We start from the raw sequence: 22,691 nt of genomic DNA on the forward strand, positions 1-22,691 counted from the left end.
GTCAGTTCGCTACTTCTCTTTTCTCCTTCTCTTTGGGCAGGCCTTTATGTGGCAGATAGGGCTTTTAATGGGGCTGTGCTATTTTTTAAATTGTGTTTTAAATTGTTTTAACCAGGTGTTTTAAACTAAACTGTTATTTAATTTTTTTGTCCAAATAGTATTTTTTATCTCTCAGTGTGTATGTGCTTTCAAGCCACCTGTCAGCTTTTGGTGCCCCCATGAATTTCATAGGGTTTCCTTAGGCAAGAAAAACTCAGAGGTAGTTTTGCCAGTTCTCCCCTCTGAAATATACCCTACAGCACCTGGTATTCTTTGACAGTCTCCCAACCAAGTGCTAACCAGATCTGGTGCCTTTAGAGTGTTTAGGCCCTAGTACTGTAGTAACTTAATGATTATGGTTCAAAAGACACCGCAGAAATAATCCAGTTTGAGACTGCTTTACCTGCCCTACCTCAGTTCTTGGGCACCAGAGCACTCTGACAGAGAAGGTTAAATGTCTCACACAAGTACAGTTCCCAGAATTCCCTAGCACTGACCCAGAGCAGTTCAAGCAGTCTAAAATGGGATTATTTGTGCAGTGTGTTTTGGACCTATGATACACTTGTGATCCTGTACATGAAAAAATGTGGGATATAAATTGAATTAATAAATTTCCACACCTTGAATCTATTGTTAAAATCCAATATTGCACAAATGCCCTTTATCCTCTCTCCTTTCCCTACAGCTTTGCACACACACACCCGTCTGCTCTGAAGGGTACCCCTAATGTTGGGGGGGACTACAAGAGAAGAGTAAATTGCCATATTCCCTATTCTGCCAATGGAAGTTGTTCCATAAGAGGGAAGGGTTAATTACTGAATATCTGCCATTGATTACTATCCTTGGTATCCAAAAGGACCCTTTCTCCCTTCATTTAATTAATATTTTCTTTTCTTTGTAGGTGACTTCTTAGTGAATAGAAAGTGTCAGGCTGTTTTGCTTTTGTATAATCATATCCTGAGGTTGTAGCCTTCACTGAGTAAGCAAGCATGGAAGATTGTATTTGGAAAGACTCATACTGTAATTAAATGAATTATAATAGGTCTGCTGATGAATTGTGTAAGTGGGCATTGGTACAGCACTTACTGTGTGTAGTTCTGAATGATTGGAACGTAAAAATAATAATGATAGAATGAATGCAAGAGCTACTTAATCTTTACTTGTACTCACACTGTTTTTCACATTGTAAAATCAGAGGGACTTATTTAAATTAAATCCAAGGGCAGCATGTATGTGTGTACATATGTTAAAAGATAGAATACAGACACAGTACATCTAATAGTTGTGTGTTAGTAAATAAGATGGCTAGATTTTTTTCCTGTGTTAGTACTCTTTAAAACTCCTTTTTAAAAAACAGAACAATTCATTTTTCTAAACAGTCCAGAGAGTCTCCGGTTTGCAGGGCAGACTTCAGTCAAAGGGCTGGAGATTCCAGCCTGCATTTGTACATTCCTTCAGGGCATTTTTTGCAAGGGAGGTTGTTGTGCTTTTAAAGGTACTTGATAAGAGCCCTGCACCACCAACCCCAGACCTGCACCACCAACCACCATCATGCATTAGCCTAGAAGGTATTTGGATGTACATGTTCCTGTACCATTCTGTACCACCATTTATCCAAGAGAAATATCTGACCATTTGCAGGATACATTATAAATCAGGATGTCACTACCAGACAATCAGATTTGAACATTCCTTGCATAAAGCGGTTTGCCTTCCGTATATCCCAAAGGAGTACATCACTTAGCTGTGTTTATGAGTGGTGATATGCCTGGTTTTTCTGTCAGAGCTCGGATAACCTGTTGTCTGTTTATCTCATTGTGTGTTCACGGATTTACTGGTGCTGTCTCTTTTTGACAGTTTCCTTTGTTGTAAGAGAAATATGTGATTTTAGACATTTGATTAATGAGACAAGACAAGATATTTGTAGGGTTAGACTACCAGAATTTATTTCGCCGCACTGTTCTTTCATTCTTTTTAGTTGAGGCTGTGTGAAAGTTGGTGGAAAGTGTTTATGAATCACTTCAATTCAGCTACTCACATTTTTCCTTATTGTCTTGTTAATTTAGAATCTGAATTTTAGTTTGCAGTTCCCAGTGGCAGCAGCATCATGATTTCCCCACCTTGTGACATTAGGAAGACAAGATTTTATCCTGTTGCCCATTTATCAATAATATAATATACAGTACAAATAAGTTTGTGGGATCAGTTCTTTTTCAGGTTTTTTTGTGTGCTAATTTTAAAAAAAATTATCTGTGTGGCTTCTTATCAACATCTGCTCTCTCAGATGTTGGAACAAAGGATAAAATATAACAATATACAAAAGGTGACAATGAAGTTACAACACCAAAATAAGATAAGATACAAAATACTTTAGCATGAAGACCATTCCTGTCGAGTGAAGAGGATCAGACCAAATGTACAGCTCAGAATATTAGAATATAGCTCAGCTCAATAATTTAGTCAGTTTTTCCCAGTGCAAACTGTTTAATAATAATAATAATAATAATAATAATAATAATAATAATAATAAATTTTATTTATAGACCGCTATTCCGCAATGATCATAGCGGTGTACAGTAAAAATTGCAATACAATACTGTATAATACAAAATACAAGGTGACACTTAAAGGAGGGAGAAGTCTTGTCCTTCAGGCTGTCCCTGATGGAGCTGGGTCTGCCTGATCGCTCCCTCTCAGGCCAAGATGACAGTTAAAAGAGGGAGGAGCCTCTTCCTTCAGGCTGTCCCTGATGGATAAGGCATGGATAAATAGAAAAGTATGATTCACCTTATGCCCTTCTCTCCAAAAAGCAGGAGCCAAGCAAATCTTTTTGCTGAGGTCAGGCTTTTCCAAAAGACTTTTCATCAGCAGGTGAGGGAACACAAAGCAGGGTCTCCCAAAAAGATAGAATTAATATTTCTAGTTATAGATTTTAAAAGTATAATATTAAAATGTAAATGGAAGACCAACATTTCTTAAGAGTAATATGTTTTAAGAATGAGTGTGATGTAGTGGCTTGAGTGTTGGACTAGGAGTCTGAGAGACCAGACTTCAAACCCCTGCTTAGCAGTGGACACTCACTGGGTGACCTTGAGCAAGTCACACTCTCTCAGCCTCAGAGGAAGGCAATGGGAAACTTCCTTTGAATAAATCTTGCCAGAAAACCATAGGATAGAATAGTCATAAGTTGTAGTTGACTTGAAGGTCATAACAACAATAACAACAAATGTTAATACCAAAACTGAACCGCATATTCTTACAGTACCATTTGCAAATCTATGTATGGAGAGAATGCCCATGGTTGCATGGGTAATGGGGAATGCTTGGTTATTGTGAACAAGCTGGGTACTGGTGTACACATTTCCCCCAATTTTCTTGTCCTACTAGCATAAATAAACCATAAATAGTTTGTTTAGTGTGTTAATTGAATGTGGAGTCCTGCTGTTTTGTACTCTTTAGAAGACAGAATAGTAAATCATGGTTTGTTCTCATTTTATAAATCTTGTCTTTATCCTGTTGATCTTAAGAGTGACAACCCAGGATCCTATATTCGGACACATTCAGTAACTCCTTTCTGAACTGGTTAATTCAGTTTTGTGGAATTGTGCATCTCATAGGCTGTAAGCAGTTTCCAATATCTTTTTGCAGCCCCCAAAGTGTTTGTCCAGATCTCCAAACCTCTGCCCCTCATGTTTTGATTTGAGAGTGCATTTGTGTTCCTTTAAGGACTGATAAATAACATCCAACCATGCCCCCAACAAACCAGGAAATCAGAACCAAAATTCATTTCTGGTTGTGATGTTTGACTGCAAAATGGCGCGGTAAAGCCTGCTGTGTGAAAATTAGCCCCGGGTTTAACTGCTAATGGGAAAGGTCAGGTTGAAGCAAACAGGCCATTGGAAGCTGTCTTCTACTGAGTCTAGGTCAGTATTGTCACCTCCCACTAGCAGTGGCTTTCCAGGCTTTCCAGCAGGATTCTTCTTTTGTGCTACTGGAGGTCACTGGCATTATTTCCTGGCAGTCTCCTTTCCTAACCAGGCCAGATCCTGCTTCCAAAATTGGACACGATTGAATGCGTTCATGGTGCTATGCTGGTGTGAATATAGCCTCTGAAGATACAGAAAGAGTTTACCAAAGATCACAGGAAATAAAACTTCCCACTCAGTTTTGGCCTGGTACACACTGCCAGGAAGTGGTGTCCTGGTGGCGATAGTAGGGCTCGGGACCGCACACCAACCGCACAGTCTCGAGCACTACTACGTGCGGGTGGTGGCCTGATGGCAGCATCCTGTCCACAGGTCCATCTTTACGTAAGGGATGTGCAGCATCCGCATGTTGCTGTGTGTGCCGCAAGAAGAACCTGGAAGTTCCAGATTCTTTTTACTCCAGAAGGATGTTGCTCTGTTTGGTGTCTGTGGCATCTCTCTGGCATTAAAATGAGCGCCTGCAGACCACTGTTTTCCATTATTAGTACAGGTTGAGTCTCCCTTATCTGAAATTCTTGGGATCAGAACTGTTTTAGATTTTGGAATATTTGCAGATACATAATGAAATAACTTGGAGATGGAAGTCAAGTGTAAGCATGAAATTTATTCATGTGTTATATACATCTTATACACATAAGCTGAAGATAATTTTATACATATGGTTGGCCCTCTGTATCCACAATTTCTCATCTACAGATTCAACCATCCACAGCTTGAAAATATTACACACACACACACACACTCCTTGATTTTGCTATTTGATAAAAAGAACACATTATTTTATATAAGGAACTTGAACATCCATGGAGTTTGGTGTCCATGTTTGGTCCTGGAACCAAACCACTGTAGATACCAAGGGCCCACTGTAATATTTTTAAAATTATTTTGTGCATGAAAGTTTGTATATACTGAACCATCAGAAAGCAAAGGTGTCACTGTTTTAGCCACCCATGAAAAAAGTTTTGATTTTGTAGTATTTTCTATTTCAGAATTCTGGAAAAAGAATACTCAACCTGTAAGCTGATTCTAGATCTCCTTCAGGTGCTATATACTTTCATGAGTAACAAAAGGCAGAATATGAATACATTTGGTCCTCCACGTTTGTGGATTTGACTTCTGGGTCTGATTATTTGCTGATTTGATTAATAAGTTCTTTAGAAGTTTCTCGGTTACCTAACATGACTCTACCTGTTAACCAAAGAATCATGCTGGAGGACCTAGAGATTTCTGGAGGGGAAAAAAAACCCTAGGCACTTGTAAGTCCTCCAGCATGCTTCTGTGGTCAATTTCCAGTAGATGTTGACCACAGATTAGCACTTGAGGATTTAGAGATTTCTAAAGAGATATGCGCTCATGGGGGAAAAAAGGGTTTTTTATTTGTGGTTTTTCTATTTTCACAGGGGTCCGCTCCCCTAACCCCAACTAATGTGGAGGGCCCAATGTACATTTTTTTTAAAAAAAATGGACACTGTATTTTAAAATATGGATCCATGTATTATTTTTGATGAAACAATTAAGTACTCTGGAATATGGGTGCAGGATGTTCTTAGCTTTATATTACATTAATATACATCATTGTTCAAAAAACCAAGAAAAAGATAACTTTTGATATGGGATTTGTACCTGCTACTTAAGATTAAATTTGTGTTGGGTGAAATTATTGAATATTTTTTCAATTTTTTTACTGTTTTCTAGTAGGGTGTGAAATTGGACAGTTTCGTTGTGGAAATGGTCGGTGTATCCCAGAACACTGGAGATGTGATGGAGCCAGGGACTGTTCAGATGACACTGATGAAACTGGCTGTCGTAAGTAATACAATTCAAAGTGCTGACTGTAACCTGTAAAACCCTTCGATCCAGGCTATCCGACAGACCGTATCTCCCCATACCAGGCTGTCCTGCCCTGAGATCCGCTGGAGAGGCTCTTTTTTCAGTCCCTGTGTGTCTGGTGGGGATGTGAGATAAGGCTCTCTCAGTGGCTGCCCCTGGGATCTGGACCTCCTTTCTTAGGGAGGCTAAAATGGCCCTACCTACCCCCATATAGTAATGTTGTTTGATAGCTTAATCCATCTTAATGTTGAGCTTTCGTATATTTTAATTAGATTGCTTTTTTAAATTTATAAACAATCTTGCCAGTATTGGGAGAACAGCAGTACATTGATGATGATGATGATGATGATGATGATGATGATGATGATGATGGCAGCTTATTGAAAAGGGTGCCTTTTCCAAACATTTAGTAGTTTCTGTAGTTATGTAGTTGTTTGAATGCTGGGCTACAACTTTTATTTTTAGGCACCCTGTGTATTTCAAAACATTTTGTAGGATTAGCATCCTGTTTAATAGCCAAGCCAACCTCCAAAATGGTGAATTGAAACATTATTTATTTACCCACACTAGCACGTCCCACATGTGGAGGAAGTCAGTTTCAGTGCCACAGCGATGGAGAATGCATCCCTCCGTCATGGGTGTGTGATGATGAGGAAGACTGTGAAGACGGCTCTGATGAACACCAACAATGTCGTAAGTTACAACCTAGCCTTGAACCGCAGTGGTCTCTGTTGTCTATCTTAGCCAGTGCTCTAAGGCAGTTTCTTACACATTGTGCATTAAGTGGATCTTTCTTACTGGAATCTCTTTGTTAATTAGATTTACTATCCAGTTTTCATCTAGACCTGTCACTGGATTTTTTGCTAAATAATATTTGTATCTATCCAATTAACTGAATATTGTGAATCTTACTTAATGGTATGTTAATTTTATTTGGTGAAATGAGGGCTATGTTATATTTAAATATATGATTAAATACATATTTTAAAATGTTTTGCCACACAAAATATTTATTTATAAATGTACTTTACCCTACATTATGCATTTCATATGGATTTTTTGAGTTTAGCAGTGCATTGCAAAATTGAGAAAAACACAAAATCAAAAGGATTGCTTTTTTCTGATCCCAACATTAGGAGATGTGGATTAGGTAATTTAGTATGGAATTCCAAAATTTCAGATTCCTCAATGAATCCTAATCCTAGCAATGGCTATAAAATATATTTTTTAAAAATTTCACAGGTTTGATTTTTATAGATTTTTTGAGGTTCATACTAGTTTTCCATCCTATATAAATATAAATATTCTGCTTTTAATTTTTCTAAAAATGTGAGATACAAAGTAAAAAATTAGGTTTTTTGTAATTTAAAGGGAAATAACCTATAGTATTTCTATATATAGCTGTAAATATATAGATATATATTTTATATAATATAAATTAGCAAATTTGTTCATCAACCATGTTGGTAAAAATTATTAAGGGGCGATACAGAAGGGGCAGAAGGGATGGCTTGAAGCCGCCCATTCTGAAGATGGATTGGGGGCATGGTGAACACACATCACAGCACTAGTCTGCCTTAAAGCCAGCTGAAAAAGGAGCGGCAAAGAGCCATTCCTTTTTCGGCTGGGGAAAAGGTGGCTTTTCCCTTCTCACCAGAGCCCCATGGCAGCTTCAAGCTGCTCCAGTGGTCTGCGGCATATAAACACCATGCCACCGGAGTGCCTTGAGGCTGCTCATGTCTAGGTAGCCACCCAATGTCTGGGATGCTTCAGGGCATCATCGTGACATGTAACATCAAAACACCACACTCCGATGATGCCTGGGTGGCGGTTTAATAGGGTCGTCTATTCTGGCCCTAAGTCTCCTATGGAAACCAGTTGAGATTATCTTAGCTGTGCATGTTGAGAGAGCTGCACAGCTCTATCATTCTTCTAATGATAAAGAACTAATTCCTGGTAGCAAAGGGGTGGGGAACCTGTGGCCCTCTGCAGTCTAACTCCCATATGTCCCAAACAGCTTGGCTAATTGTCAGAGATGATGGGAATTGTCATTTCAATTCTAGAGGGTTATAGGTTCCGTACCCCTAGAATAAAGGATTGGCCATTTAAAATACATGTTTGTGTCCTGGCTCATAGGTGGATTCTGTTTTAATGCCTCTATGCAACCCTATGTATGTCTATTCACTTTTTTGATTCAGTGAGAGCTACTTCCTGATAAGTGGGTGTAGGAGTGCAAAAGCATCATCCATTGCCTTCTGATGTCTTTCAGTGAAATGGGATGAGCATAAAATAGCCTTATGGAGTTGTTTTGCTGCACTTGAATGGATACAAGTTGAAAGGATGTTACTTAACCTGAACCTCAGAATTTGGGCATGGTGTATATTGTGTACTTTAATTATGGCTGTACAGTCACCCCTCCTAACTTGCGGATCTGAGATCTGCGACCTTGATTATGCACGGAGGGGCGACCTCCATTATTTCTAATGGTGCACATGCCCTATTCAAACCTATATGTGCGAACCTCTATTTTCGTGGGGGGTCCAGAACAGATCCCCCTTGCAAATGGAGAGCCAACTGTATATTTAGTCATCTTCATATTTTTTGTCTGTGCTTTTTATGGGACTTGCTAAGACAAGCCTAATTCTGCTCAGTTGCTTACTTTCTGGGAAATCATTTCCCTAGTTTATGATGCAAATCTAACTTTGAACTATTCACTAATTATAAGAATTTAGGATTTTTATTATAGCCTTCTCTAGAAGAAAGAGAAACCCATCTTGTGCTTTGTCCTCATTACCCTTTGGATAGAGGCTACAGCCAGTAGTAGTTACTTATCTACTAAGAAATCAGTAAAGGGCAAACTCCAGTGACATTTCTAAGACAAGCATGGCCGTATCATGACACTTATTTTTCTTCTACATATGTGCACATTAACTCAGAGCCTTTGGAAAGCAGTTCTAAAGCAAAGTCCTATTCCTGTTTAAAGGTAATTTTGGGGAACAGGCAGAATGTGCTTACTGTGAGCAGTAACTTGAACCTCACTCTTCATGACAGTGCATTGTACATCTTTGACACGTAGAGCAAATGGTTCAGAGTTACTCTGTTCATTGCTGAGCTATGAACACAGTTATAGCGATCATGGATGTACTTCTATGCATGTGTGTAAACATACAGACTCATCCATATCTTTTTATTGTCCAGGCTATTGTTGCCTTGCTAATAGTAATTCTTTACAAGACAGGGTGGGTGACCAGGACCAGTTTTGTTCTGCATTCTGCAGCCCTCTAAAGTAATCCTGAAACTGCATCACCAAAGTTTGATAGCAATCTGTGCCACAAAAATAGTTGAAAATGACAAAATGCCATTGATACTAACGAGGAAGGTTTGTCTTAATGGGGATTTCTCAGTTTGCCACCAAATTTCAGCATCAAGCCCTCCTCCCCAAAGATTAACGCAAGCATTTTCTGGTAACTTTATTCATTTTTTCTGTTTTCCCAATTAAATTCACTTACTTAATTTGCTGCTGAATTTTGGTAGCATGGGTTTGGGTGTACTCTGTGGGGGAGGGAGAATGGCTCATAGGGCCCACAAACTAATGTTGTTCATTTAGCTATAGAGAACCCTATGTCAGCTGACAAAGGTGTGCTGTGAGCATAGCAAAGGACCAAGCTAATACACCAGTGAATATATACCAAAATACAGAAGGGCATGGGTGGTGATTCCCTGCAACTTTTCTGTATGCAAATAACAATGGACAAAGGATAAACAGCAATGTGCATGTTTGTGGGCGCATTCAGATGTCCTGCTTTGTGGGTGATAGGCTGAAGAATAAATGGTACTGCACTGGTATGTACTTACTTTTATGCCTTTTCTACAGCCTTTACCTAGCAAGAGATGCTCAGATCTGTCATTTTGAGTGTTGTTTAAGTGTAATAAAAAGTCTGTGCTCCAGAGAATTTATAGCCTGAATAAACAATGAGCTTAACGTGTAGCTGAGAGGCACAAACAATGCAAGCTAGAAAAGGCAGTTAAAGATAACCAAATCACCCTAAGATTACATCTTCACTGAAGCATTGCTTCTCTTTCATATTGATTGGTACAAGGTTCCCATGATAGAAGGGCTTTAGATAGATAAGAAGTGGTGTTATTTGGAGTTATCCTGTGAAAAATATAATCACAATGAATCAAATCAAAACCTAAAAATGTGTCTAGATTCCCAGTCTCATACAGTACATGTGTTTATACTATATTCATTTAAATGATGCTAACCAGTGGATTCCACTTCCTTTCAGTGCCAGTCAGGTAGTTGTTTACTGTTAATAAGGGGTTGGTACTTATGAGTGTTATGAACATCATCCTAGAGTGACTGTGGATTTAGAAGTTTGCTAAATTTGTTTTACTTTTGATGACCTTTTGCCCTCCTCTGAGTCCTCATTTTGTTTTCATGCATACTTAACCTAGGATATAGTAGGAAAGCTACATAAATGCCAGGGTCTGAAGAGCACATTTAGATTTGTGCAGACTCAAGGGCTTGCATAGTGCACTTCATATATTTTCTTTGATAACAGCTCTTTAGGTTACATTAAATAATACCTTTGAAACTGGATTTTATTTCTGGAGTGGCTTATTAGATGTTATAATATTCCAAGCAGTCAGTAGAAGAGAGTATATGGTTCTTTTCTGTTTCCAACTTACACAGTAAATTAATATATTTGCTGAAATGAAAGTTTGATAGGTGCAGACTGAATAATTTTTTTTAATGATTTTCCATGCATAAGTGATGCATTACTAAACAGGCTGTTTCTTGCAGCGGGCCGAACATGCTCCAGTCAGCAGTTTACATGTGCCAATGGACAGTGCATCCCAAGCGCGTACAGGTGTGATCGAGTAAAAGATTGCATGGATGGAATTGATGAAAGAGGCTGCCGTGAGTACTTCTGAATCTTTAGCACTAGATTGGGTTTCATCCCTTCTCTTTCTAGCTTTTTAATCAATTTGTAAGATTAAGAGGTTGGTTGATGGACAAGAATGTCCACAATATGCTTCTTGTTATCAAAATTTCATTGCAGATTCTTTCACGGATTAGTGTCAGTGTGCTCATAACAGTTACATTGTTTTGGGACTTATTAACTGCACAATTGCTATGTAAGAGGACATGGTTTATGAGAATCTGTCTGTGTCTCTGTTTCTTTCTCTTTCTCTCTTTTTTTAGTGGTATTAAGAGAGATCACAGCCCAAAATTAGCATTAGCAGTTTGCATTGGAAAACCAGGCATCTTGAATTCAGGTCAATGGAGCAACACAAAGCAGAACAGTAAAATATAATACTTTCCTCACACAACTGTGCATGGACCACAAAATTAATAAACCACCAAAAGTGCCAGACATCCATGTTTGTGTGGGACTGTAATAATGGAAATTAAGCATATTTCTGTTTGGTTTGGATTTTTTTGTGAGAGTTGGGGTTGCACAAAATGCTTTCAACCTGGTTAAATAAAGAAATTGACATGGTTGTTTTTGAGACACATGCATGCTCAAGTAATAAATGTTTCGGAACTAGAGAGAAGAGCAGAAGCTGCAGTTGAGTAAAACAATCCTATAGGTCTGTTGCCCCTGTAGTCAGGCTTTCTTGAAGTACTTGGCAACTTAGAGGCTTGGCAGATGGGCAGGAAGGGGTGACGAGATGCCTCCCTTTCTGCCCCACATCATTGCTGTGGCAACCACATGCCGTGGCAACAATCCGCTCCCTCTTGGGAGCAAAAAGAAGCTGCTTAAAGCAGCTTCCTAGATGGGGCGCGATAATAAGCCTCGCGCGTCATGATGATGCCCTTTCTGCGGAGCGCCATTTGGGTGCTCTGATGCCCGTGCATCATCATGGTGTGCCCCCATGTGGACAGGCACGTGCCAACATGGCTCATGGGCAGCAAAGGTAGGGCTGGGCACGTGTGGACACTCAGCCCTGTCTAGCCCTACTTTCGGCCCCAGGCTGGCACAAAATGCCGGTCTGTTTAAGATCTTCCTTTGTTTCATAAGAGAAAGCTAATTACAACATAGGACAGAGGCTGCAATTTTGTAATTATACTTTAAAGTTGTTTCCAGTTTGATCTTCTGGCATTCCGTTGATCAGATCAGGAGCACAGCAAGTATAGTGGTACCTCCACATTTGCTGGGGATAGGGGTGAAGGACCCCCGTGAATGTGGGAAAAGCGCAAATTAAAAAATGCTATTCTTTTGATCTAGATGAATACGTCTCTAGGAATCTCCAGGTCTTTTAGTGCAATTCTATGGTCAACATCTGCAACATGTTGATCATAGAATCATGCTAAAGGACCTATAAATCCCTAGAGAAGTATTTTCTCTAGGAACCTAGGTTCTCCAGCACAACTCTGTAGTCAACTTCTGACAGAGTTCCACTGGAGGACCTAGAGATTCCTAGAAAAAAAATATTAATCAAAACCACAAATAATCAAATCCACAAAAGTCAAAGCCACAAATGTGGAGGCCCAACTGTACTTAGGTACACTTTGAACTTTATCACACAAGCCCTAGAACAGGCCCATCGCGTTACAAAAAGGTGTCGTGATGGGAAGCGGATGGGGCGAAGAACGCATCTTAGTGCACAAGAGAACACTGTCGCTGGATGTTCCCATCGTGTTCCACATCCGTCCTAGAGGGGGCGATTTTTGAGAACTGTTCAAAAGTGTTCTCCAAAATTACCCCATCTGGGATGGATGTGGAACGCGATGGGAACGTCCGGCGGCAGCAGCGGCAGTCTCCTGTGCGGTAAGATGCGTTCTTCGCCCCATCCGCTTCCCATCATGCTCCCTTTTTGTAATGCAATGGGCCAGTTCTAGGGCCCGTGCGATAAAGTTCTTTATCTTATTTGAGATCCCTCATCTTTACAGGATTCTGCAGTTCTGCTATGAATCTTAGAAAGACTAAAATGCAAACACACACACAAACACAATAGAAAATTAGAATGATGCAGATAGGGCTGACCCAAAACATACTGATCTGGTAAGAAATGCATTGTCAGCTTCTCACTGAACAAACCCCACTGAAATGAATGGGAGCCTTGCAAGAGATCTACCAGGGTCTTGTGTAGTTCCTACTCATTCAAACGGAATGTGAACAGAAGAAATCCCTAGTGGCTTATACATGGGTCAGCTCTGCCTGCCTCTTATTCACCAGTGCCCTCCCAAGGTAGCTACATTAACATAATTTGTGGTGAAGCCATATCTGGGTACAGCTGTATTCTACTTTTTATTCTGGACATACTGTATATACTTGACTATAAGTTGAGAAATTTTATCCAAAAGTGACCCTCAAAAAACGGGGTAGACTTATATATGGGGGAATACAGTAATAAGCTTGCCCCTCAAGCTTCTTCCTCAGTCCTGCTGTCTCCTGAAGGGACAGCCACGCTGGGGAAAGTCCTAGGAACAAACGCTTGCTCCCTGCTTTTTCCTGGTCCCAGTGTCTTCCAGGGGCTGGAAGACGCTGGCATCGGGGAAAGTCCGGGTGCAAAGGCTTGCTCCCTGCTTTTCCCTGGTCCCAGCATCCTCCAGACTGGAGGACACAGGGATCAGGGGAAGTCCTGGGTGCAAAGGCTTGCTCCTTCCTTTTTCCTGGTCGCAGTGTTCTCCAGAGGCTGGAGGACACAGGGATCTGGGAAAGTCTGGGGTCAAACGCTTGCTTCCCTCCTCTTCTCAAGTCTGGGTGTCCTTTGAAGGGATAGCAGGGCTGTGGAGGAGGAGGAAGAGTGAGCGCTAGCCTCTGAAGCTTCCTCCCTAGCTCAGCTGTCTCCCAAAGGGACAGCTGGGCTGCAGATGGGAAGGAAGGGTACTGAGACCCAAATTCTATCCTCCACTTATCCACGGGTCATAACAAAGTCCCTGATTTTGGTCCTAAAACCTGCCCTCGACTTATACATAGCTTCGATTTATACACAAGTACAGTACTGTATATGCATTAGCTGTTTTTTGGGGTTATTTTTTTTAACAAGATGGCAGTATAATGTTTGTCATATTACTGAAACATGTATTTGTGCTGTGGAGAGTTCTAAAGAAAGGGAACAGGAGACATGCTGAGCAGGCAATAATAGCTCTAAAATGAAAAGGATATCATCCCTTAGACTAGAAGCTGAACAGAATTCTTGAGCCTGTGTTAAAAATATGGTCAGTTACATTTGCCAATTAAATTGTATTCTTTGTTACAACATATCTGCATTCCCATGAATTCACCTGTGTACATGTGCACCCAACAATCCTAGAAATATAGACATATTTTCCAGAGATGGGTCACGAATACAGATTATTCACTATACCTCAACAAAAGGGGTAGACAAGCTACTTAACAAGGGAAATAACTTAGAGCATTGAAACAGAACTTTGACTGCAAGAAGATCAAATAAAAAGAATTAGCAGAGCTTGTTGGAAAAGCTGTGCAAGTCAGATGAACTGGCTTGTCACTGCTTTGTAGGGATAGATGTTTTGCTTCCCCTTGCCTCCTTCCTCTGAGTTCCTTGCCTCATTCTGTATTTGTTATTTTCCTTGGATCAGTCAGGGTCCAAAGAAATAACTCTTTTTCAGGCTCACTATGCTGGCTGAGAGTGTCTGGGGGTAGTAATAATAATAATAATAATAATAATAATAATAATAATAATTTTTCCCAACTCTGGTCAGTTTAAAGCTTCCCTGCTATCATATGTGACTCTCTCATAGCAGTTTTCAAATGTCCTTTTTTTGTAACCCTTTTCTGGAACAAAACGGATACTTGAATCAAGGTGTTAAGAATGATGTTAACAAAAACATAAGCCCGTGAGCCACACATGTACATACAACCATCCTGACTGAGCTTCTCTGTAGCATTTGTCTAATTTAAAAATCCATCTTCAGTCAAGTCAGTTAAATAGACCTGTCATTGCTTGGAGCTGATGGGTGTTTTGCACTGCTGTATGGGTGACCTGTGATTAATTCTTGATTGCTCTTTAGTAATCCATGGGCCAATAAACCCCAGGATTGTTACAGACTGGTGTGTTCAGCCTTGGACTAAGGAAATCCTCCATATCTTTTAACAGCAACTACTATGGCTAGTTAAAGTGTTCGTGTTGACAAACTTTCATCAGCTGGAGCTTGTCTGTAAGCAAAGCACCTATAGGTAGTAGTGTTATGCAGATTACAAAAAACTAAATGGTACTGAATTTCAAAAGTGTGCTCGTGTACTGAAGGTTATATGATCTTGATAAAAGATGAAATATCCAACCATCACTGTTGTCTTTGCAGTGATCCTCTTACTATATCTAGTATATGTCTCACATCTGAAAATATTTAGGTTTGCAAAAATCTGTTTCGGTTCACAGACTGATGGATATACTAATGCCCACTGAGTACTGTTCACCAATCAAACAGTTCCTCTCCTGGGGTTAAAAAATTGAGAGAGATGAAGTGATGCAATGCATCAAAGTAAAGGCGTCTCAAAAGTGACCAGTGCTACAACTGGCTAAAAACATTTTAATAAAATGCCCTAGCAAAAACCAAAGGGGAGGTTTTAGCTGTCATATTCACAACCAGTGGAAGCAAGTTCTACTACCTCAAAGAAAGATTTTAAAAACAGGATCTGTGAGCCAAAACATAACCTTTATTTACAGTAAAGAAAGTTTGGCATAATTTTAAGGCAATGCTGAAATTGTCCTGAAAACACAACAAAACAATGGAAATTTAATCCATTGGCAGGTACAGGACAAGATCTGGGACATCATAAAGGAATAGGCCTGTTCAGGATGTATTGGGCATTTTTGAATAGTGTCTGAAACAGGGGTAGCAAAGTCCTGAGAGCAGAAGGGAAATACCATTTTCATCTCTCTGGGTTCTAAAGAGATAGTATCTTATGCATGAATTTGGAGTGCATCTAGCTAGAGCTCAAGAACTTGGTAATGCGTCCTTTCCTAAATTAGCATGCAGACAGATATATGCTGAAGACAAAACTTACGGATATGGACATGTTAGAGGATAAACAAGAAAAAAGCTACGGTCATTAGCATCTAGGCTAAATCACTGGCCCACTAATTATTTTTCTCCAGGCACTGCTTTCTGATAAAGGGCATTAAAAACAACAACTCAACCTTTCTTTTGTGATTTTTAACAAGTGTTTTTAGTAGCTGATTATGACATTGGTTTTGTCTGAAATTATTGTGTAAATGAAAATGAGAACTCTTCCTTAAAAGATCTTCACGTTTGGTTCTGTGAGCAAGATGGCACCCTGGGAGGCAACTGGAATGTGAACTCTGGAGGCTTCACAGATCCTATCAGTTACATTTCCAGCTGATAAGACTTCTGTTGTTTTCTTTTTAAATTTTCTTTTTGACTTCTGTGCTGCCTTCCGAGCCATAGTGGGGGTTGTCTTGATTTTTCCTTTGAAACAAATAGTGCCTCAGGCCTCTGGCTGATCAGATGCTGCATAAGAATGGCATAGGAGGAGGTCTCAGAGAGATACCAAGAGCTCAGTGCAGACCAGCGTTACAAATCCAGGAAACCTACTTGACAACATTCTCTCTGTCTCTGTCTCTCTCTTTGTGGATTGTAATCGGTCTTGCAGATGTGGCTGCTATCACATCTGGTGTCTCAGCTCTCCAAAACCTGTGTATATGATAGTGATGTCTTAAGAAATATTGCCAGAATGGAGTTAAAGAGCATGCTAATAGTGGTGCTGTTGAAGACCTTACACCAGGGATGGGCATTGTGTGATCCTCCGTAGATTGATGGCCTGCAATTCAAGACAGCATAGCTAGGGGTGATGAGAGTTGTCATCCAGCATTTGATAGGTCAAACTTTGTGGCTCCTGCCTTATATGCAGACAGTGAAAGGTGCCACTCAAATGTAGCATTTCTATGGTAAAGGCATCCAAGAACAATTTGGGAATTGAGGAGTGGGATTATTAGTAGGGGAACCCTACTATTTTTGTAACAAATCTACTGTATGAACTACTCACCTTTAAGCAGATTACATTCTTGACCCTGATTGAATGTATTGCTGCCCTGTCCTTTGCTTCCAAGTGGGATCACGTGGGGCCTTTATTTGTAAAGTTCTTAAGTTCCCTGTAGAAGAAAATCTCCTCTAACATGCCAAAGAAGAGGGAGAACTGAGATTCCTTGTGGATCATGCTTTTTCCTTATTTTATTGGCACAGTGTATTTCAAGGCCACAATATAGACTTTCACACAGGATACTTTACTGCATAACCACCTGAAGATCTCCTGGAGCTTGAGAAATGAGACTAGAAAATTCACATAATTAACTTTTTTCCTCTCAAAGCATTCCAAAGGATTGCTAAATAAGTGATTTTGGATACTTCTAAAATGCACAGAAAATTTTTTAGTCAGTAGGGGCATGTATCCAATAATGCTTCCATTTTTTAATTTTTTTACATTTCATCCTTTCCCACCACGGAACTGGCACAGAATGGACTTGGTAGTTGAGGAACGGAGGAAATCTGGAAATGGAAATGACAAATGTGTCTGAAGACATAAATGCATAATTTCAAAGGTTTTATTGCACACTCTCTAAGAAGGAGATAGGTCATTTGAAGGAAGAGATAATGGATTTCCTCTCTGTGAAGTCGAAGGCTTTCATGGCCGGCATCCATAGTTTTTTGTGGGTTTTTTGGGCTATGTGGCCACGTTCTAGAAGAGTTTATTCCTGGTGAAACATCATTTCCTCTCTGTTTGGAACTTTCTTAGCTTAATTCCCAGTAGAGTGAATTTCCTTGCAGCATCTCCAGAGGAACAAGTTTTTCAAAAATGTCGGTACCCTGACAGATTTCTCAACTGATGCAGATTTTTAGTCCCCAACTAGAATACTTTGGAGCATGATAGGTTATTCTCCAATCTAGATGATGTCTTTATTTCAGTCATCAAAAATTGGGACAGAGACTACTAACTGATTTCCCTAAACAATGTGGATACAAAATAAGCCTAATGGCTGTTTTATCCAATGAACAAACAAATAAACCAGTAAACTGGAATATTCTAAGGCAGGGATGTACAAAGAATAGCCCATGGGCTGCGTGTGGCCTCCAGGGCTGTATTTGTTGCCCTCAGGCTCCCCCGCCAGGAATCAAAGATCATTTTTTGCAAAACAATAACAACCATTTTTCTTATTCCAAAATGATTCAAAATGTTGATGTGTTAGAGGGCATTTCCACCATGTTTGGAGGCCCCTTGGGTCTCCCAGTGATAAGACATTTTGCAATTTTTTTCAAAAAAATTGTTTTGCCCCCGCACACTGCCCAGTAAAGGATGTGGTGTATGTCCACTACATTTTGGGGCACCTAGACCAATTTGAGCCCCAGAGAAACCTTTTTTGAAAAAGGAAGTGAATAGGAAGTGGGACCACTGTGGGACTGCAGCAACCAGATGCTGTGGTCCCGAGGGTGGCTGCTGGTGTGGTCCTGAATTAGCTGCGATAAGGAGTGATAATAATAATAATAATAATAATTTGTTTTATTTATATACCGCTATTCCAAGGATCATAGCGGTGAACAGCAAGTAAGCTAATTAGCAAGTAAGCTAATTTGCCCCCAACAGTCTGGGTACTCATTTTAGCAACCTCAGAAGGATGCAAGCCTGAGTTGAGCTTGGGCCCTTTCGCTGGTCTTGAACTCGCAACCTTGTGGTTTTGAGTGAATGGCTGCAGTACAGGCATTTAACCACTGCGCCACCAGGGCTATTCCTTTTGCGGCCAGGTTTGAGCTACGTTAGGTGGCCATGGTGCAGCCTCTGGGCGATTTGGGGAATGTGCATCAGATGCACACCCCATCCCCAGGTCAGCCCAATGACTGCCCTTTTGGGTCATCTGTTTGAGGCCCTCCTTTCCTTGTTGTTAAAAAGGCTTTCATGTGTCTAAAATTACCCAGAAAGACCCCCCAAATACTGAAAATATCCCTATGCCTCCTCAGTGGAGTTTGGGATCAAAACGGTTTTAGCGTTTTTTGCTGATATGGGTGGATGGGGGTGTGCGACCCTCCACTGTCTCCTTGGGGATCAATTAGGCATCCTCCACTTCCACAGTTGTCTACCACTGGTCAAGGCAAGAAGGTGCAGGTAATCTTGAGTTGCTAGTACATACATTGAGTTGTTAGTACATACATTGAGTTGCTAGTACATACATTGCTGTACTTCTGCTGGATTCAACCACTTCTGGTGATTCCCACCCTTACTTACCCAAAGTAAGTACCCTAAAAATCTGCTGTGGAGGACCTTGAAGCCTTCTGGAGCATGTCTGGTGGTGTGGAGGAGTACAGAGGGAGGCAGAGGGAAAGAAATTGGGAAGGTGTTGAATGTGGAACTACAGTTTGAACCTTAGCCATGATGACCCCATGACCCAATAAAGAGTCTGTGTGTTGATCTTGCCGGATGGCAAAAGAAAATGTTCAGTCCTAGAAATGTATCTTTATTATTTTGCCATATATTGACACTAATAAGTAAGTTCAGAGGAAAGTGGGATTCATGTAAAGTAAAACATCAGTCTGAGTTTGGAATACATACAGGGCATGACCCAGATTTAATGATGGAATGGCATATTTTCACAAATTTGTCTTTTTTACTGCATCCACCCCCATGCTTGCATGCTGTTTTGGACAGAGTTTTAGAAATGTTACTGGTTTGGGGTTACAGCTCCCAGAATCCTCCAGCCGGCATGACCACAGACTAGTCCTTTATTTTACACAAATCTCATTTAGCTCTGAATTCAGTGGGATTAACTAATAAGTGCCATTGGTTCTGAAAGAGCTCCTGATTCTCTTGATTAGCATTTCAGAAGATACAGGTGTCTGTAGGATAAAGGAGAAGGATTCAAATGCCTTCTCTTCTTCTATTGTTGGGCTCCATTGAAGCTGAAATCCTTCCATGAAAAGAAGAAAACCATGTTTGGAGTGAACCTGTGTTATATAATTTCTGCTGCTAGCCCAAGACAATAACAGTGAAGGCCGGCAAATTAAAAAGAGGATCTAGTAGTCTCAGGCAGTTTTCTTCTTGTTTTTCTGCCCCTCTCATCACTGGAAACCTGGGATGTTCCCACAATGAATTGTCTTGTACACGTTTTTGATTACCTCATGAGCATTTCAGATTTTACAGTGTTATCCTGTTTAATTTAATTGTACAGTGGTACCCCGGGTTACGAAATTAATTCGTTCCGCGGCGCCCTTTGTAACCCGAAATCTTTCGCTAGCCGAAAAAGCCATAGGCGCTAGCGCTGGAAGCCGCGATTTCGTGCGAAAAAGCGCCGAAAAGCACCAAATTTTTTTTCGTAAGCCGAAAAAAAAAACGTAACCCGGAACAGTTTTTTCCTATGGAATTTTTTCGTATCCCGGAAATTTCGTAACGCGGTGCTTTCGTATCCCAGGGTACCACTGTATTAGTTTTAACTGTTTCTCATTCTTACCTGTTTTGTTTGATTATTACATTAATCAAAGGGGTCAACTGCAGAGGAGTGCATGTGCCACGTTTTGCCATGTTAAAATTAATAGTGGTGGCAAAGCATTGTTTGTACACTATTTGTTCTCTGGCAGTTATTTTGTTTTTACCCCACTGTTGACGTAAGGAAAGAGCAATGCAGAGTTTCCTTTTCACAGTTTCTTTTCTTTCAAAGTGATTTTAAAATGGGGAATAGTCCTGAATGGTTATAATTTATTGAATGCAGAGCAAAGTTCATGTGCAGTTGCAGTCACCTATTCACCCTCCATCTCCAGAACTCATGCAAGACAAATACAAGCAGCTGTTTTTTGCTCCAGGAGAACATTAAGAGCCATTATTTTAGCTGGAAATTGGTTTAAATTGTGGAGGAGATAAACACCCTGTTTCTCAATGAGGTATGATATTTAATAGACCGGGCAAATGCACAGTGCTCCTGGCATTAACTCACCAGTTATGCTCCCAAGTAAAATGGAACGAGTGGATCAAAAGCCACAGCCCATTTTATTGCTAATGGGATTAACAGCAAGAAAAAGCTACTCATGCAAAGGCAAAGATAAACATCAGACTAGTGTTTCAGCCTCAGGCTGTTTAATTAGTGTATTGAAGTTGCCTCTGCTTCATAAAAAAGGTTTTTTCCCTTCCAGTTACATACATTCATTGCTGCAATTTAGAATCCTTGTTCTTTCCCCTCCCCAAAATTGCAGCTAAAATCAAAGTCAAAATTGTAGGAAAGAAGAATGGGAAGAAGAATTAGGATGTAAAATAAATGATAAGGAATGGGATACAATTTGGGAACAAAGACACCTGAAAAATTTATCGGTTCGGATAAAAGAAAATTATTATAAGTTGATTTGGAAATGGTATCTGACTCCAGTGAGACTACATGATATTAATAAGAATAATTAAAAAAAATCATTGGAGAGGCTGTCAAGAAGTAGGGTCATACACGCATATGTGGTGGCAATGTAAATATGTACAAAATTTTTGGGAAAAAGTGATATTAGAAATAGAAAATGTTATGAATATAAAAATAGATAGAAGACCGAGTATAGTTTTGTTATCATTATAAAATTATAAAAAAATGGAAAAAAGAAGAAAAAAATTTGGTAACAAATTTGCATACAGCAGCAAGATTAATAATAGCAAGGTGTTGGAAAACGAAAACAGATGTAGAAGTGGAGGATTGGTACAAAGAGGTATGGAAATTAGCCATTAATGATAAATTGACATGTAAACTGAAAGTAAAAAAGGACTATGGAAAATGAATGACTTTGAGGGGATTTGGAAATAATTTATTGCGAAAGTACTGTACTGAGAAAAGAAGATGGAAGATTACCTCCACAAGATGAACTGAAATTCTGGATGGAATATAAGGATGGAAATGGTTCCGGGGAAGGAGGGCACTGAGGGGAATATAAAATAATTTGTTAAAATGTAATAGAATGTAGGGATATATTTATATGTGGACATATTATACGTATTGTATATATTAAGAATATTAATTAATAATAAAAATTTATGAAAACTCAAAAATTAAAAAATAAAAAAAAATTAGGAAAGGCTTGGAGAAGAAAAACACATCCTCTCGTCACCTTTGCAAAGTATGGTCCTAATTTCCTTACAGTTAGAGTTGAAAAACAAGACAAGGCTCTACTTTTAACGATTGTACAGGCGAAGGAATTTCACCCCGTGCTTGTGTGACTAGCAACATCTGCTGAAATTCCCTCTTCTACACAGCTGACTACCCTTCTTACAATTGAGTTTATCCAGTTGGGTCAGGTGCTATTTTTTTTAATCACACCTTTGTTTCCTAACTAGCTTTTAACAAAAATATAACCTAATTTGAATCCAGGCTGTGTATTCTCACTTCTAAATTCATAAGAGAAAGGACCATGAATGACAGGAAATGCCCCAAATAGATTATAAATAAAATTAAAGATTCATATGTATTCAAAATTTAAGCATGTCTATAATCAGTGACATCAAAATGTTCTTTCTTGTTGTTGTTTCTAATGTCTGAGACCCTTTCATTGTGTTTTAAATTCTCAAATGCCAGTCTTTTGGCAGATGTAGCCTTTACAGTCACAAATCTGTTCAAACTTGCATAACTCAAAGAAGGAGGAAAACAATGATCAAAACAGGAGATGACACAGATCTGCATAATATTTGCATATGCAAGTTTATATGTATAGGGGCAAATTTAGAAGCAGCTATTCATATTCAAATAAAGATAAGGACCAGTGTGGTTTGAGTGTTGGACTTGGACTCTGGGAGACCAGGGCCCAATTCCTACTGGGCTATAAAGCGAATCAAGAATTGGATTATAGGGACATTGTTCCCATTTGAATTCGTGTTCAATCCTTGTTTAAGG

At 39.6% G+C, this 22,691-nt stretch overlaps 1 protein-coding gene across 8 annotated transcripts in view; it reads left to right on the forward strand.

The window, feature by feature from the left end:
* LRP2 (LDL receptor related protein 2) overlaps positions 1-22,691 on the forward strand; it is a 200,915-nt gene that overhangs the window by 31,355 nt on the left and 146,869 nt on the right. For 6 of the 8 annotated variants that reach the window (XM_042450031.1, XM_042450041.1, XM_042450070.1 and 3 more), the window contains exons 2-4: positions 5,721-5,831; positions 6,426-6,548; positions 10,663-10,779. In XM_042450031.1, the coding sequence (XP_042305965.1) occupies positions 5,721-5,831; positions 6,426-6,548; positions 10,663-10,779 (351 nt within the window). Of the gene's footprint in view, positions 1-4,566; positions 4,616-5,720; positions 5,832-6,425; positions 6,549-10,662; positions 10,780-22,691 lie in introns of those variants that run through there. The other 2 variants (XM_042450098.1, XM_042450051.1) reach the window with 2 other exon arrangements.

Source organism: Sceloporus undulatus, chromosome 1 (genome assembly GCF_019175285.1).
Source record: "Sceloporus undulatus isolate JIND9_A2432 ecotype Alabama chromosome 1, SceUnd_v1.1, whole genome shotgun sequence".
NCBI classification, from domain to species: Eukaryota; Metazoa; Chordata; class Lepidosauria; order Squamata; family Phrynosomatidae; genus Sceloporus; species Sceloporus undulatus.